Source organism: Phyllopteryx taeniolatus, chromosome 2 (genome assembly GCF_024500385.1).
Source record: "Phyllopteryx taeniolatus isolate TA_2022b chromosome 2, UOR_Ptae_1.2, whole genome shotgun sequence".
In the NCBI taxonomy this organism is placed as follows: Eukaryota; Metazoa; Chordata; class Actinopteri; order Syngnathiformes; family Syngnathidae; genus Phyllopteryx; species Phyllopteryx taeniolatus.
Window position 1 is genome coordinate 10,565,446 of NC_084503.1, and position 13,381 is coordinate 10,578,826.

The window sequence follows — 13,381 nt, forward strand, 5'->3', positions numbered from 1 at the left end:
CTATTTTTGTATGACTGTGAACAGTCAATGGGGGGCACTGATTAAAGGCTTGCTCTTCTCAGATGCACTGCAGAGTACATCAGAGAAAGAGGAAGCGGTTGCACGTTCGAGTTGCCAATCACATTTAACATCACACAATGCCGATAGAGCACTTTTCAACTAAATTATCCCTTTTTCGAATCATATAGGCTACCTATATGGCATCAATTTCTTATTTAGTTTCTCTTTTTGATGTTGTATTCACTGCATCTCCCCGACACAGTTGTACTGCAAATTTGGCAATAAAAAGCCGGCAAGTGCACTATGCACCACCCTATGTGCATTCAAGGTTACAGCTAGGAGCCTGTTCTTGAATGCAATAAAAGTCTCTCTTTTGAAGCGCCACAATAAAGGCAGTTTAACACCCCTAAATCCACTATCATCTGGTGCCTCGACAGGCTGGACACAGCATGTGTGTGTGGACTTGTGAGTGACTGCACGTTATGAGCCATGCTGCACATCCAACTTCCATCTTGTTGAATGGGTCTTTTCTGTTCATACCAGTAACAAGCTGAGACAAGCGGGTGGCACAGCCCGTCGACGTGTGCAAAATTCCAAGCTCCTCACAAATTACCCAGTCGAATATTTTTATCCTTCAATATAACTAGTGCTGTGTTGATACTAGTTAACAATTAACAATACAAAATACAATGGGATAGTGGAAATAAGCCTGTGGTATGGTATGCCATGTCAATTCGTGAAAAAGGATGTTGCTTTTCCACTATTTGATGTAGAGGCAGATTCTCATTATCCCTCATAATAGAATAGTTGTCCAGTGTGGCATATTTCCAGTTTGAGGACGACAACTTAATTTGGCGCAACAGAGCGCACCAGTAGAAAAGGGGAAGGGGTAGTGCAATTGTGCAGCTGCTAAGAGGGCTTTTGAAGAGTATGCTGTGCAGTCTGAAGTTTCAATAGCCACGCTCAGCTGCAGCTCCTGCATTTGCATTTCATGCAGACTTCGCATCACACCGCGGAACAAGCGCCGCGGATGACTTTGAACTTTATATATATTTTTTAATTAAGTATTACGACACACAAATTCGACAAATACATGTTTAGTTGAGGTTGTTTGGGGAGGAGTACTTCGTTTGGGGTCGGGATTCATTGGTTTACGTCTAAAACGGCCGTTGTTTGAAAACCTATCGACGGAACTAGGTTTCTTGGCGGAGGGGTACTAATTCCACAGCGCAGCGCAACAGACTGCCATCACACATTTCATGATCGCTCCAGTCGGGCGGGCAGAGTTCACTGCACTATTAAAACCCGGGGGATACCCCCGTGTGACCTGAATAATATACAAATATCAAGAAAATAACAATTTCGACTGCGCCGTCCTTGTCGCCTTGAAAGACAGCTCGCTTGGGGTTTTATATCCCGTGGCAGCCCAACTTGTGGACACGACTGGAAGAAGTCAAAAGCAAGCTCAAAGATGTCAATTCTGCCTTTTACTCCCCCCATCGTCAAGAGACTTTTGGGCTGGAAGAAGGGAGAGCAGAACGGCCAGGAGGAGAAGTGGTGTGAAAAGGCGGTGAAAAGTCTTGTGAAGAAGCTGAAGAAGACGGGACAGCTGGACGAACTTGAGAAAGCCATCACCACGCAGAATAGCAACACAAAGTGCATCACTATACCAAGGTAAGAAGGGGAGCTAATGGTGGCCGTCTATTGGCACCACCGCTTGCGAACACGGGGCAGGATAATTACGACATTGTGCCACCAAATTGCACAGCTCTTATCATAACATAATTGTGCGCTACGGTATAATAACACCTTAATTTCTGCTTCCTTTGTCGCGCCAATATGACAAATTGTGCAAAAACGTGTATAAATAACACGCCAGTAATGTGGTTGAGACGCACGCCAACGTATGTGCTGTTAGACAGCTAGCAAAGCACTGCTCATATATTTCATACAATGTGAGCTGCCACGCCAGCAAACATACTCTTCAAGCTCCGGCAGCGTTTATATCATGAGCGGTATAGCAGAGGCACAAAGGACATTTATGTAGCCAGTGCACTGACACAGGCAATGCACAGGCTCAAATGGAGTCCAAGTTATGTAACTTGTCCTTAATCTGCTTCGCTTACTGGCACTATGTGCCGGTGCTGTAACTCATCCTAGTGCTGACATCCTCTCTCGCTTGTCCTCTCCTGAGGGCATTCAACACAGTATGGAGCTGCAATCAACTATTTAACCAGTGCATGGAGGGTGCTGTTCAGTGAGAGCAGGTGTCGTTAGAGACCTGTCTGACGATTAGCATAACAGGCTGGTCAATGTTTCTCGTAATAGTACAGGTTTTGTAAGCACATGCTGTTGTATTTTCTCACTTGGGTTTTATGAAGTTAACGACAGTGGCTCTGTGATCAATGTAAGGTAGTGTTTCCCAACCCTTATTGAGCAAAGACACATATTTCACATGAGAGCAATCGCACGGGCCATGGCACACCACAACACACAAATGTCGCAAAAAGTATATAGGCTTACAGTAAAACCGCATTTATCACGGGGGATACGTTCCATACCTACCCGCAATAGGTGAAAGTCCGTGGTATAGTGAGACCAAAAAAAAACAAACTGTTTAAATAGCCCTCTGACGCTTTCAACACATTAAAAATTATGAGAATATACTTGAGCCTGTTCTTACTCGCTTGTACGGTTCTCAAAATAAGGCGTAAAGCATGCTTGCTTCGAACTATTTGTCACTCCTGGTTCAAGTGTACTGTAAAACTGACATAAAACAAAAGAAAATGTAACAATGTAAATTTAAACACCAAAATGTTCAACCAAACCACATAATTTCATCTAATGAAAGTCCTCTAGCTTAATGCCAATGTATATTGCCAAGACCATAGATGTTATGGTAATTATAAATCTTCAAACAGCTTCTACTTTAGCACACATTGAGAAGCAACACATACAAACAGAGCATACAAGAATACTCTAAGGCCACATCATAGTTATGACTTCCCTCGCAGGGCTGTTATGACTGGGAATCCGTATAAATGAATTATCGCATTATATAATTTCATACACGCAACTAATTGATGTATAACTAGTTTTGAAATCAGAAGCCTATAAAAACATGTTTTTAGCTCTTACATTTCTTTTCAAAAGGGGATTAGCAACAAAAAAATGCTTGCAACATCTCAATGTTATAACTCAGGGGTGTCAAACTCATTTTTGTCGCGGGCCACATTGTAGATACGGTTTTCCTCAGAGGGCCATTATGATCGTAAAACCATATCAATGTTTAATTGCCTCATCATATTATTACACATAGACAACAAATTGATGGATACCTAGTTTTGAAATCTGAAGTCAAGGATAATGGTTTGTTCAACTATTGTTCAAGTAACTGTAAAAGGGGGTTGGATGCAAAACATGTTTACAATAGTTCATTACTATTTATTACATATGAATATTATAAAAAAATTTGGAACAGAGTTTAGCAATAATCATGGAAGTTGACGCACATGATTTGCTTTCGTGGGCCACATAAAATGATGTGGCGGGCCGGATCTGGCCCCCGGGCCTTGAGTTTGACACCTGTGTTATAACTCCTTACAATCGAAAATAAGGAGCAATGTTCATATTTTGCAAGGAACAAAGCAGAAATTTCTTTCGTGGGCCACATAAAATGTTGTGGTGGGCCAGATCTGACCCCTCGGCCACCAGTTTGACAGCCTCCTCTTCTGCATCTCTTTCAGTAGACCTTAGTGCTGCCTAGCTTGTTGTGGCACAACGTGGTACTACACTGAAAGTGTGCAACTTTAAATATGGACTTGCCTGTACAGTATTACCCCCCCCCCCCCCCCCCCCACTCCCACCCACCCACTCATAAAAGACGATTTAATGCATAAGCATCCACAATATATTGGGGGCGCAAACGTTGAACAGTGATTAAGGTGATTGTAAGGTGATTAAGCAGTCCATTGCATCTTTAATGCAGCCCTTTACACAGGCATTGCAGGGTAATTTAAATATGAGTTACAGATGTAGTGTAGTTAGGGGTTCAGTGTCTTCCTCACGCGCACATCAGTAATGCACAATGAGCAAACTGTCATCTCTCCAACAACCAGCTACTGTTACAAAGTGATTCCCATTTGTTCCTTCCTACTTGGCTTGCCATGGCTTAATTTGGATTTACTCGCCACATTTTGAGCGGTTGATTTTCCACTGCAAAATAGTAGTGCCAAGTCACTGGTGGTGTAGTGGTTAACTTGCCTGACCTCCCTACTGGCAGGGTGAGTTCAGTTCCCACTCAGTGATTGGTGCGATTGTGAGAGCCAGTGGCTGGCTATCTCTGTACCTGTATGTGCAAGGTGATTGACTGGCGACCAGTCTAGGTCATAGTCTCCATTTTACCTGAAGTCAGTTGGGATAGGCTCCTATGACCCTGAATAGGATAAGCAGTATAGAATATGAATGGAAAGTAGCGCCGCACTATATTTTGTGAGAGCATTGTCATCACGAAGTATGCGTTGGCAAAAGTCACATCGCAGGGTCTGCTGTGATCTTGGTGCACTGTAATATACAGCAGTGATTCCCAACCAGTGTGCCGTGGCACAGAGTGCCGTGAGCACTCTTCCGGTGTGCCGTGAGAAGTTCTAAAATTTTACTAAATTGCTAAAAAAATATTTATCTACAAGAAATAATGTATCTTTGTTCATTTAGTTATGCCAGTGAGGCATAGTGACAGACAGAACAAATTAATGGTCTTCTATTAGATGGCAGGAAGTACATACAGTAATTAATGAATCCACTTTTTGTGACATTTTTGTTTGTTGGTGTGCCGTGAAATTTTTCAATTGTAAAATATGTGCCTTGGCTCCATAAAGGTTGGAAATCACTGATATACAGTGAATCAAGTGTAATATTAAAAGTGACGAGAAGAGGGACCTGTTTGGACATGCTCAAAAGATTAAAAGATTGTACACTTGCCGTATTTCCTATTTTGCTCATCAGAATGAAACTAGGCAGACACGCGGCAGCCGTGTGAGTGCGTGAGGTGCGTTCAGGGACACTATGTAAATAGGTTGTGAATGTGTTCATTTCATAATTGTAAAGATGGATTATTATTTGTTTCAAAATGGATTAGTTAAAACACTGTACGATCACACTGTGATGATATGGAATTAATTTTGTTTTGTAATATAAAAATATATAAATTATTTGGTGTGCCCTGCGACTGACTGGCGACCACTTCACGGTGTAGTCCGGGTCCGCCTTTCGCCCGAAGTCAGCTGAGATAGGCTCCAGCTCACCGTGACCCTGAACAGGATAAGCGGTGTTCAGAATGGATGGATGAATAAATTATTTAGTTATTATAGTCATCCAGATCTGTGAGTAATGCAAAGTTAACAATGTCCTTTTAGTATCGTATGTTTGCACTTTAAGGACAAAAGTCCTGTTTTTGTTTTAATTCGTCATTTTAAAAAACACCATTCAAGCAGCATTCAAGTTTTTCTTCATGTTTTTCAGACTGTAGGTTGAAAGCTGCAGTTCGCTACCAGTGTGGACTGAGTGGGTGGCAACAATGGGGAAATTAAATGCTCGTATTTGAGGTTAATAGCTCGTCAGCAACATATTTGAAAAAAAAAAAAAAGAAATATGAACTAGTTCGTTTGTGGACTGGTTAACTTAGTTCAAAATTTTGAATTATGAACTGAACGACAACCCCAATTCCAATGAAGTTGGGACGTTCTGTTAAACATAAATAAAAACAGAATACAATGATTTGCAAATCATCTTTGACCTATATTTAATTGAATACACTACAAAGACAAGATATTTAATGTTCAAACTGATAAACTTTATTGTTTTTAGCAAATAATCATTAACTTAGAATTTTATGGCTTATAGTTTCAAGTTGCACTTACGGATGTACCGCCGAAGTGTATTTACTGACATTGGTTTTCTGAAGTGTTCCTGACCCAGCCCATGTGGTGATATCCTTTACACATTGATGTCAGTTTTTGATGCAGTGCCGCCTGAGGGATCGAAGGTCACGGGCATTCAATGTTGGTTTTAGGCCTTACATGCAGTGATTTCTCCAGATTCTCTGAACCTTTTGATGATATTATGATGATGAAATCCCTAAATTCCTTGCAATTGTACGTTGAAGAACATTATCCTTAAACTGTTTGACTATTTTCTCACGCACCTGTTCACAAAGAGGCTAACCTCGCCCATCTTTGCTTGTGAATGACTGAGCAATTCAAGGAAGCTCCTTTTATACCCAATCATGGCACCCACCTGTTCCCAATTAGCCTGTTCACCTGTGGGATGTTCCAAACAGGTGTTTGATGAGCATTCCACAACTTTCTCAGTCTTTTTTGCCACCTGTCCCAGCTTTTTTGGAACGTTTTGCAGCCATAAAATTCTATGTTAATGATTATTTGCTAAAAACAATCAAGTTTATCAGTTTGAACATTAAATATCTTGTCTTTGTAGTGTATTCAATTAAATATAGGTCGAACATGATTTGCAAATCATTGTATTCTGTTTTTATTTATGTTTAACACAATGTCCCAACTTCATTGGAATTGGGGTTGTAGTTCATTTTTGGAACGGTGAACTGAACTTTGAAGTATTTCATGTCGATAATGAATTTTCCCAGCACTGATCCTGTATTATTTCACATTGGAATATATATCGCAGGTAAAAAAAAAAATCTCAATGTCATTTTTTTCTAATATCGTGTAGCCCTAATGGAAAGTAGCAGTGCTTCAGCAGTAGCGGGAAACTGCTGTGACGTCAATAATGCGTAGCTGCATTAAACAGCTCAGTCCCAATGAGAGGCTAATCGGCGACAGAAAGAGTGGAGAATGAGGGCTTTTTCATACTTTGTTTTAAGTCACTTTTGTAAATGTAGACATATACAAGTTACTCACTGCAGCAGACATAAAAAACAGCAACACTGCAGACAACACTATTACCATGAACACTGAATGAAATTAAAAGACCACTCATCGCCACCTGACTCCAATTAGACCATCCGATCTCATGCAACTGTCATGTCCAGGAAATACTATTTTGGGACCGCCGTTAGGATTGTACCCTCGCTACAGCTCTTCTTTTCCTAAATTAACATTTCAGCATAAAGGCCTTTTCACACTTCACTTACTCATTGTGAAAGGTCTGCGCATCAGAGCGCAAGGACAATGGCACCCTGGTGCGACCAGTGCCGACCATGCCCATATATGGAAGTGCTGACGTAGGAGCCTACAAGGAGATAGAGGGGATTTCCCCACTGGTAGACGAGTAGGCCTCACCTCGACAATTATGGATTTGTCATTGTTGCAAAAGAAAGCCCTGGCTTCACTTATTTGGAGGATGAGGAGGAGACAAGCAGCAGCAAACAAAAAAGGGAATGGGTGCATCCCATACTGATTACATGGCAGGATCTCGGAGAGTGTGTAAGCTTGTTCGTGAGCTCGTGAGTTTGTGAGCTCCATAAAGAGTGCTTTGAGGTGTATTTCAGGTTGAGCACAGAGCAGTCTTAAAGCATCCTGGATCGACATATTGGTATATCATTTGGGGGTGGGTCCCCTTTACACCTATCACCCTCTCCTTGAGGACATTTTTCGGAGTACAAAAGTGCCCCTTTGAACTGCAAAAGTGCCCCAAAACGGCTGTGTCACATACACCCCTGCGTGCTTCCGTCTTTGCGAACCTCTCTGTAGTAAAACTGATACGCAGTTATGCTTTTCAGTGTTTTTTGAGGCGCAAAATGCAAATATTGACTTGCAAACTGCGATGCGAGACCGGTTAATTTGAGCCTTGTAACTCATTTCCACATTGACTCACTCAACATCAGGCGTAACTTGGCGCTCATTATCTTGCTCAAGGTTACTGAACAATGCAGGTATGACGATTCAGTGAACTAAAAGACTATACAACCACTTTTTTCTCTTGTCGAGTACCTGTCACATGACAGTTTGTTGGCAGCAACAGTGAATTCCAGAATGTGCACTAAGTTGTTAAAAGTAACACATAGAGGCTGTAATTTAGACTTAATCACATACCGCACAGGGCACACCCAGATTCTTTATTGCCACAAGTGTGCACATCACAGCTCATACTGGCCAGGGTCAGCAGCATTCACTCTTAAGCCTACCCGGAAATTTGTACAATGTTTGGCACGATATAGGTTTCATATTTCCCACCACTAATGCGGAGGGGAAGAGGCAGAGCGCATTAAGATGACCCAGGATCAGAATTGGCTATCAGTGTGACCTAATATGTCACATTGAGAGCTGCTGGTTCTATTAATTCTCCTGTGTCCTGGCATGCCAAGAGCAGCTGCCTGCATGTTCAGGCCTGTCCATGTTGAGGTCAGCTCCTTTCTCTCCCTGACACTTGAACTCCATGATGAGGCTTAGCCAATGCACTAGTGTGTCAGGCCGTAGCTGCACCTTATGGTGACCTGAATGCAACTGTTTGATTGGCTGATTTTCAATTTGCAGGGAACGTCTACTTTCAAACACAATCTGTTCCGAGATGCTAGTCGACTTCTAATTTGTTAAAACTTTTTTTTTTTTTTTTTTCTAGGGGAAATAATCGAGATTAAATCCATGAAGTCTTGCATGAGGCTTCATGGATTTACGCCACGTTTTCTGTCTTTCGAGACATTTTCTCCATTAAAGTTTTGGTTAAAATCTGAATATATGAAATCAGGGTCCTTAAATGTTAAAGAGGTTCCCATTAAGCTTGAATTTTGGGATGATTGACATTTAGTTTTTTATTCACAAATGATCTCTCCAAGAGAGAGTTAGAGGTATTATTCACATCTCATCAGGTTGTGAAAAAGGTGTACTTTTATTCCAATATGTTATGTAATGTCTCATGATACAAATGTACATATTAAGGTAAAATTTCACCGCGCACCCGAGAATCAGAATTGTTATCATACTATATCTGTTGCTACTGCACTAGATAGCAGAAGCACCCCCCCCGTGAGTTTGTTGTACCTTAGACATAAGGTAAAAAATGTCAACAAAAAGGGCTAGTTACTCAGCCGCTTCTAAAAAGGAAGTAATCGCTGTTGCCAAAGCTGTAGGAAACCGTGAAGAAGCGCATAATTGAATCAAACGTGAGATTGTGGGGGAAATTGAAGAGGAAAATTCTCAAAGAAAAAGCACATGAGCGTCAGAGTGCCGTGGCTCTGTGCCACGGCACACTGGTTGGGAATCACTGCTGTATATTACAGTGCACCAAGATCACAGCAGACCCTGCGATGTGACTTTTGCCAACGCATACTTCGCGAAAGTAGTGCAGATTCCAGAGATGGGGAAGGAGCTGCTGGAGATTGTATCAGAACAGAGGCTAATGATGTGACAGTCTAAGCAGACAAAAGCTCAACGTTGCTTAATGTCGCAGAACTGCGATCAATCGTCACCAAAATATATGTGGACATCTGTATTAATGCCCACTTCAACTTCTGAACATATTAGAATGATTGTCCCAATATTTTGTAATTTTATGGACGTTAAGCATTTTCTCGACGTTAAGCTTATTAGTGAGCGCATATCGAGACGAAACTGCTTAACGTCGATAAAATCCAAAATACTGGGGTGATCGTTATAATATGTTCAGAGGTAGAAGTCAAAATAAGGAGAAATGTCCACATACATTTTGGTGATGATTGGTCACAGTTTTGTGACATCATCGACTTTAAACTTTTTCTCTATAGTGGGTGACTATGGAGAGGAAAGCGCTTTTACTGCCATGGACATCTAAGGACGTCAATTAGGATCCACACGTTAACTGCCATTGACGTCTGTAGACGTCAACTGCATTTTTCAATGGGGATGGGCGTTTCAGGCTCTCCTGCAGTTAAGGTATGATGATCAACTTTCTAAACAACTGCAATGACAAATAGTTACCTCTGGAGCGCAATGTGATGCTTTAAAAATGACTGCTACTGCTCAACCAACAGCTTGAGGTTTGAAGATTCAAGAGGAGAGGAAATGGTAACGTTGGCCTACATGCAGCTTACACTCGAAAATAGCTTCTTCCACAATAGTAAGAAAAAAAATAATGATTCCCATGAATGTCAGAAATGACAATGAAGGAAGGAAGGCTGCTACAGAGCCAGTTGCTTTGTTTGCAAACAATAAACAAAAAAGTTATCATGATCGAGCCGGGTCCGTGTGGCTAAACTGACAGTGTCTCATAGCAATGGGTCCAGCTCAGCTCATTGGACAAAGATGGGGTTGGTTGAATTCAGCAAACTCATCCGGAATAATCTAATGAGTGGTTGCGGTCATTGATCTCTTGAAAACAGCCACGCTTTGTCACCCCCGGAGGATCAGAGAAGATAAGGGCTAATAATTTATAGGGTTAACTTGCTAAAGCAATTGCTAGTTTAGCATCAAAACAATTCCCTCTTTCGTCAGCAAAATAATATTGGCGTCAAAGTTGCTGTTCTGCTAGATGTAACTCTTTTCACAAAAAGGCTGTTTTCTTTGTTATTTTTTTCAGAAACGATATGGGTGAAACGAGCCTTTATGTGACTACTGATTAGTAAAGAATTTAAAAAGGCAGAAACAAACTTTTGTTTCCTATGAAGGAAGAGAGTTTAATCTTTTCTTTTGGTGGTCACTTGCCTCTTCCGCTCTTCCTTTTCTCTTATTTTCCTCATTCATCAACTCCTCAAATTATTCTATCTATCCAGTACACTACTGGCACGTGTCAAAATATTTCCATCTTTATCCTTAATCACCCTAACCTGCTGCACATCCTTCCCATCTGTACTCCACGTCTGGCAGACCGGCATAGATCTTTTTCTCCTTCTTTAGTGTCCCAGCCTGAGCTGCTGATGTTTCCAAGGTAGTGAGTGACTCACTTGCTATGATAAGGCCTGAATTTCTCCTATACACAGAAAGCCGATGGTGGGGGAAGAGTATTCAGTTGGTAGCAGGCTGCCATTTCACTATTATGTGTTGGTGTTAAATTGTAAACACTAACCCTATAATTCCCATTCCTAAATTGGAAGTAACAGTGTTTTACTGTCAATATGGTTTGGCCCATCTCCTCCAACGGGCTGCCACTTCACTTGCTCTTGAGGTTGATGTGGTTTGACAAGTATTCATTTTTTGAAGCACGATAAACACTAAATGCTTGATGGTAACACCCCTGTCCACCATCAGGCCTGAATCAGTCAACGAGGAGCACTTGTGGGATTGTAGTAATGACTTACCTCCTTCCTCTTTCTCTGCCTGCTTCTTGTCATTCCCGTTTGCCAAGAGCACTCAATTTGGGATTGTCACAAATTCGTCAAACAAACAATTTTAAACATAAAATGAGTCAACTACGTGGGTACACGTGTGTTGTAATTTGGTGCAAACAAAGTCACCAATTAAACAAATATTAGTATTTTTGCACTAATTTATATCAGATTCACAGATGTAGAGTGTGAATACCTAACATTTGGAGTATGACCAAAATATTTAGGTAAATAATGCCTTAAATACGGCACGGTAGATGATTGGTTGGTTTTCTCCGGGTACTCCGGTTTTCTTCCGCATCCCCAAAACTTCACACATTTACTGTATGCTGGATTTGATTTTGAACTTATTTCTTACGAAGATGGTCACTTAAAGGACCTAATTAGCATACATTATGCCGGCGGACTGCCCTGGGTCCCTCGGTGTGGGACTTGTCCCGTCCACCTGGCTGCTCTCGGGTGGACCCCTGGGCCTGATCCCGCTCCTTGATTGATTGGGTGGGGTCCTCAGCCGCCGCGATGCGGCCACAGCAATTACAGGACATTTCTGTCAGTCTTTGTGCATGTAAAACGGTATCAATTCACTTGCATGTATCGGCAGACACACACCCCAAGGACTCTTTCACTGGGTGTGGGGTCACGCACTTACTGCGACAAATAACTGATGAATATGCAAATCTCTTGTGTATCCCCTCACTTATACTCTCGTCCTGTAGACTTTTATAATTCACATAATTAATGCCACCACACTTCAGTTGTACAGTCGGGTTCACGACCCTTGTCCTGCATGCTTCTTTTCTTGTCCTTGTCCTGTTCTAGCTTGACCTGTCCTTCCCTCACAGGGTGTAGCACTATAGCCCCATGCAACACTCATTTAATGTTTAATTGTTGGAGAAAATATAATGATTTACTTCTCTCATCCTGTTTACAATTAGTGCTTTGCTTTTGTCTTTGTTTTTCTCTCCCTTCTAGAAACTTTGTTCTGTTCGACTGATCAAGTCTGATTCTCAATAAACCTCAATTATAATACCACAGCAGAAGCTTAAAAACTCCACTGTGACAGTAAAACTGTTCCGGCATGTAAGGGATACAGATTTTCCATTCTGGTTGACCTAAAAGCCGAACAGGACCCAAAAAAAAAAAAAAAGACTGTGAAACCATATTAATGTATGTATGTGTATGTATATATATTAATGTAATGTATAACGGCTTTATTATAATATTACATACATACAAAAAAAAATTATGGATAACTATTTTTGAAAAATTAAGCCAAGGAAAACAGTTAAAATATATTTCAATTCATTTTAAAAAGTGGTGTGGTGGCAAAAAATGCTTGCTATCTCTAAACATTATTAAAAGTGAAGACAGTTTGCAATTTTGGAACTGATTTAAGCAAGAAACAAGAAGTACACATATATGATCTGCTTTTGCAGGCCACATAAAATTATGTGACAAAACGCATCTTGCCCCGGGCCTTGACTTTGACACGTGAGCTGAGCTATTCACAGAGCCACCAACTTATAAAAATTCACGTGCAGAACAATTTGTCTCAATTTCCATATTTTCAAAATGTTGTCCAGAACATTTATGTGCAACAGTCATAATCATAATCGTTAATAAATTATGGGTTCAGTTTTTGTCATTTAGTTTTTTAGCATCAATCTTGTAATGGTGGATGCAGTTGGAGCCTGAATCAAAGTTCCAGTATGTGAGATTTCGACGTGCCATCATAAAAAATATGTCTATGGATTAATTCACCTTTGCCAATTCTGTTCTCAAACCTGGTAACAACAACAACAATAAAAAAAAAACATGTCTATTGAAGCTAGGCTTTACACGATCAGGATTTTTGGGGCCGATCACCTAGTTTAAAAAAACAAAAAAAAACAATCACCGATCCGATCACAAGATGGAGCAATGTGTATTTAAATGACTTGTTCATTTACTGTATATACTTGTGTACTGTATAGTGAGTATCTTCAAAAATATTCTCGTCAGGTCATGTATTCTAATCAGTCAGGTCAAACCAACATTACAGAAATAATGGGTGCTAACTTACTGGAATTAAATTGGAATTAAATTATTTCACACACACCGAAACTTTAGAGC

The 13,381-nt window shown here is 40.8% G+C and overlaps 1 protein-coding gene across 1 annotated transcript in view; it reads left to right on the forward strand.

Moving 5' to 3' along the window:
* Positions 1-1,203: 1,203 nt before the first annotated feature.
* The window catches only part of LOC133470963 (mothers against decapentaplegic homolog 3), a 59,036-nt gene continuing 46,858 nt past the window's right edge, over positions 1,204-13,381 (forward strand). The window contains exon 1 of the mRNA XM_061759975.1: positions 1,204-1,674. Coding sequence (XP_061615959.1) covers positions 1,472-1,674 — 203 coding nt within the window. The 5' untranslated portion in view covers positions 1,204-1,471. The remainder of the gene's footprint in view (positions 1,675-13,381) is intronic.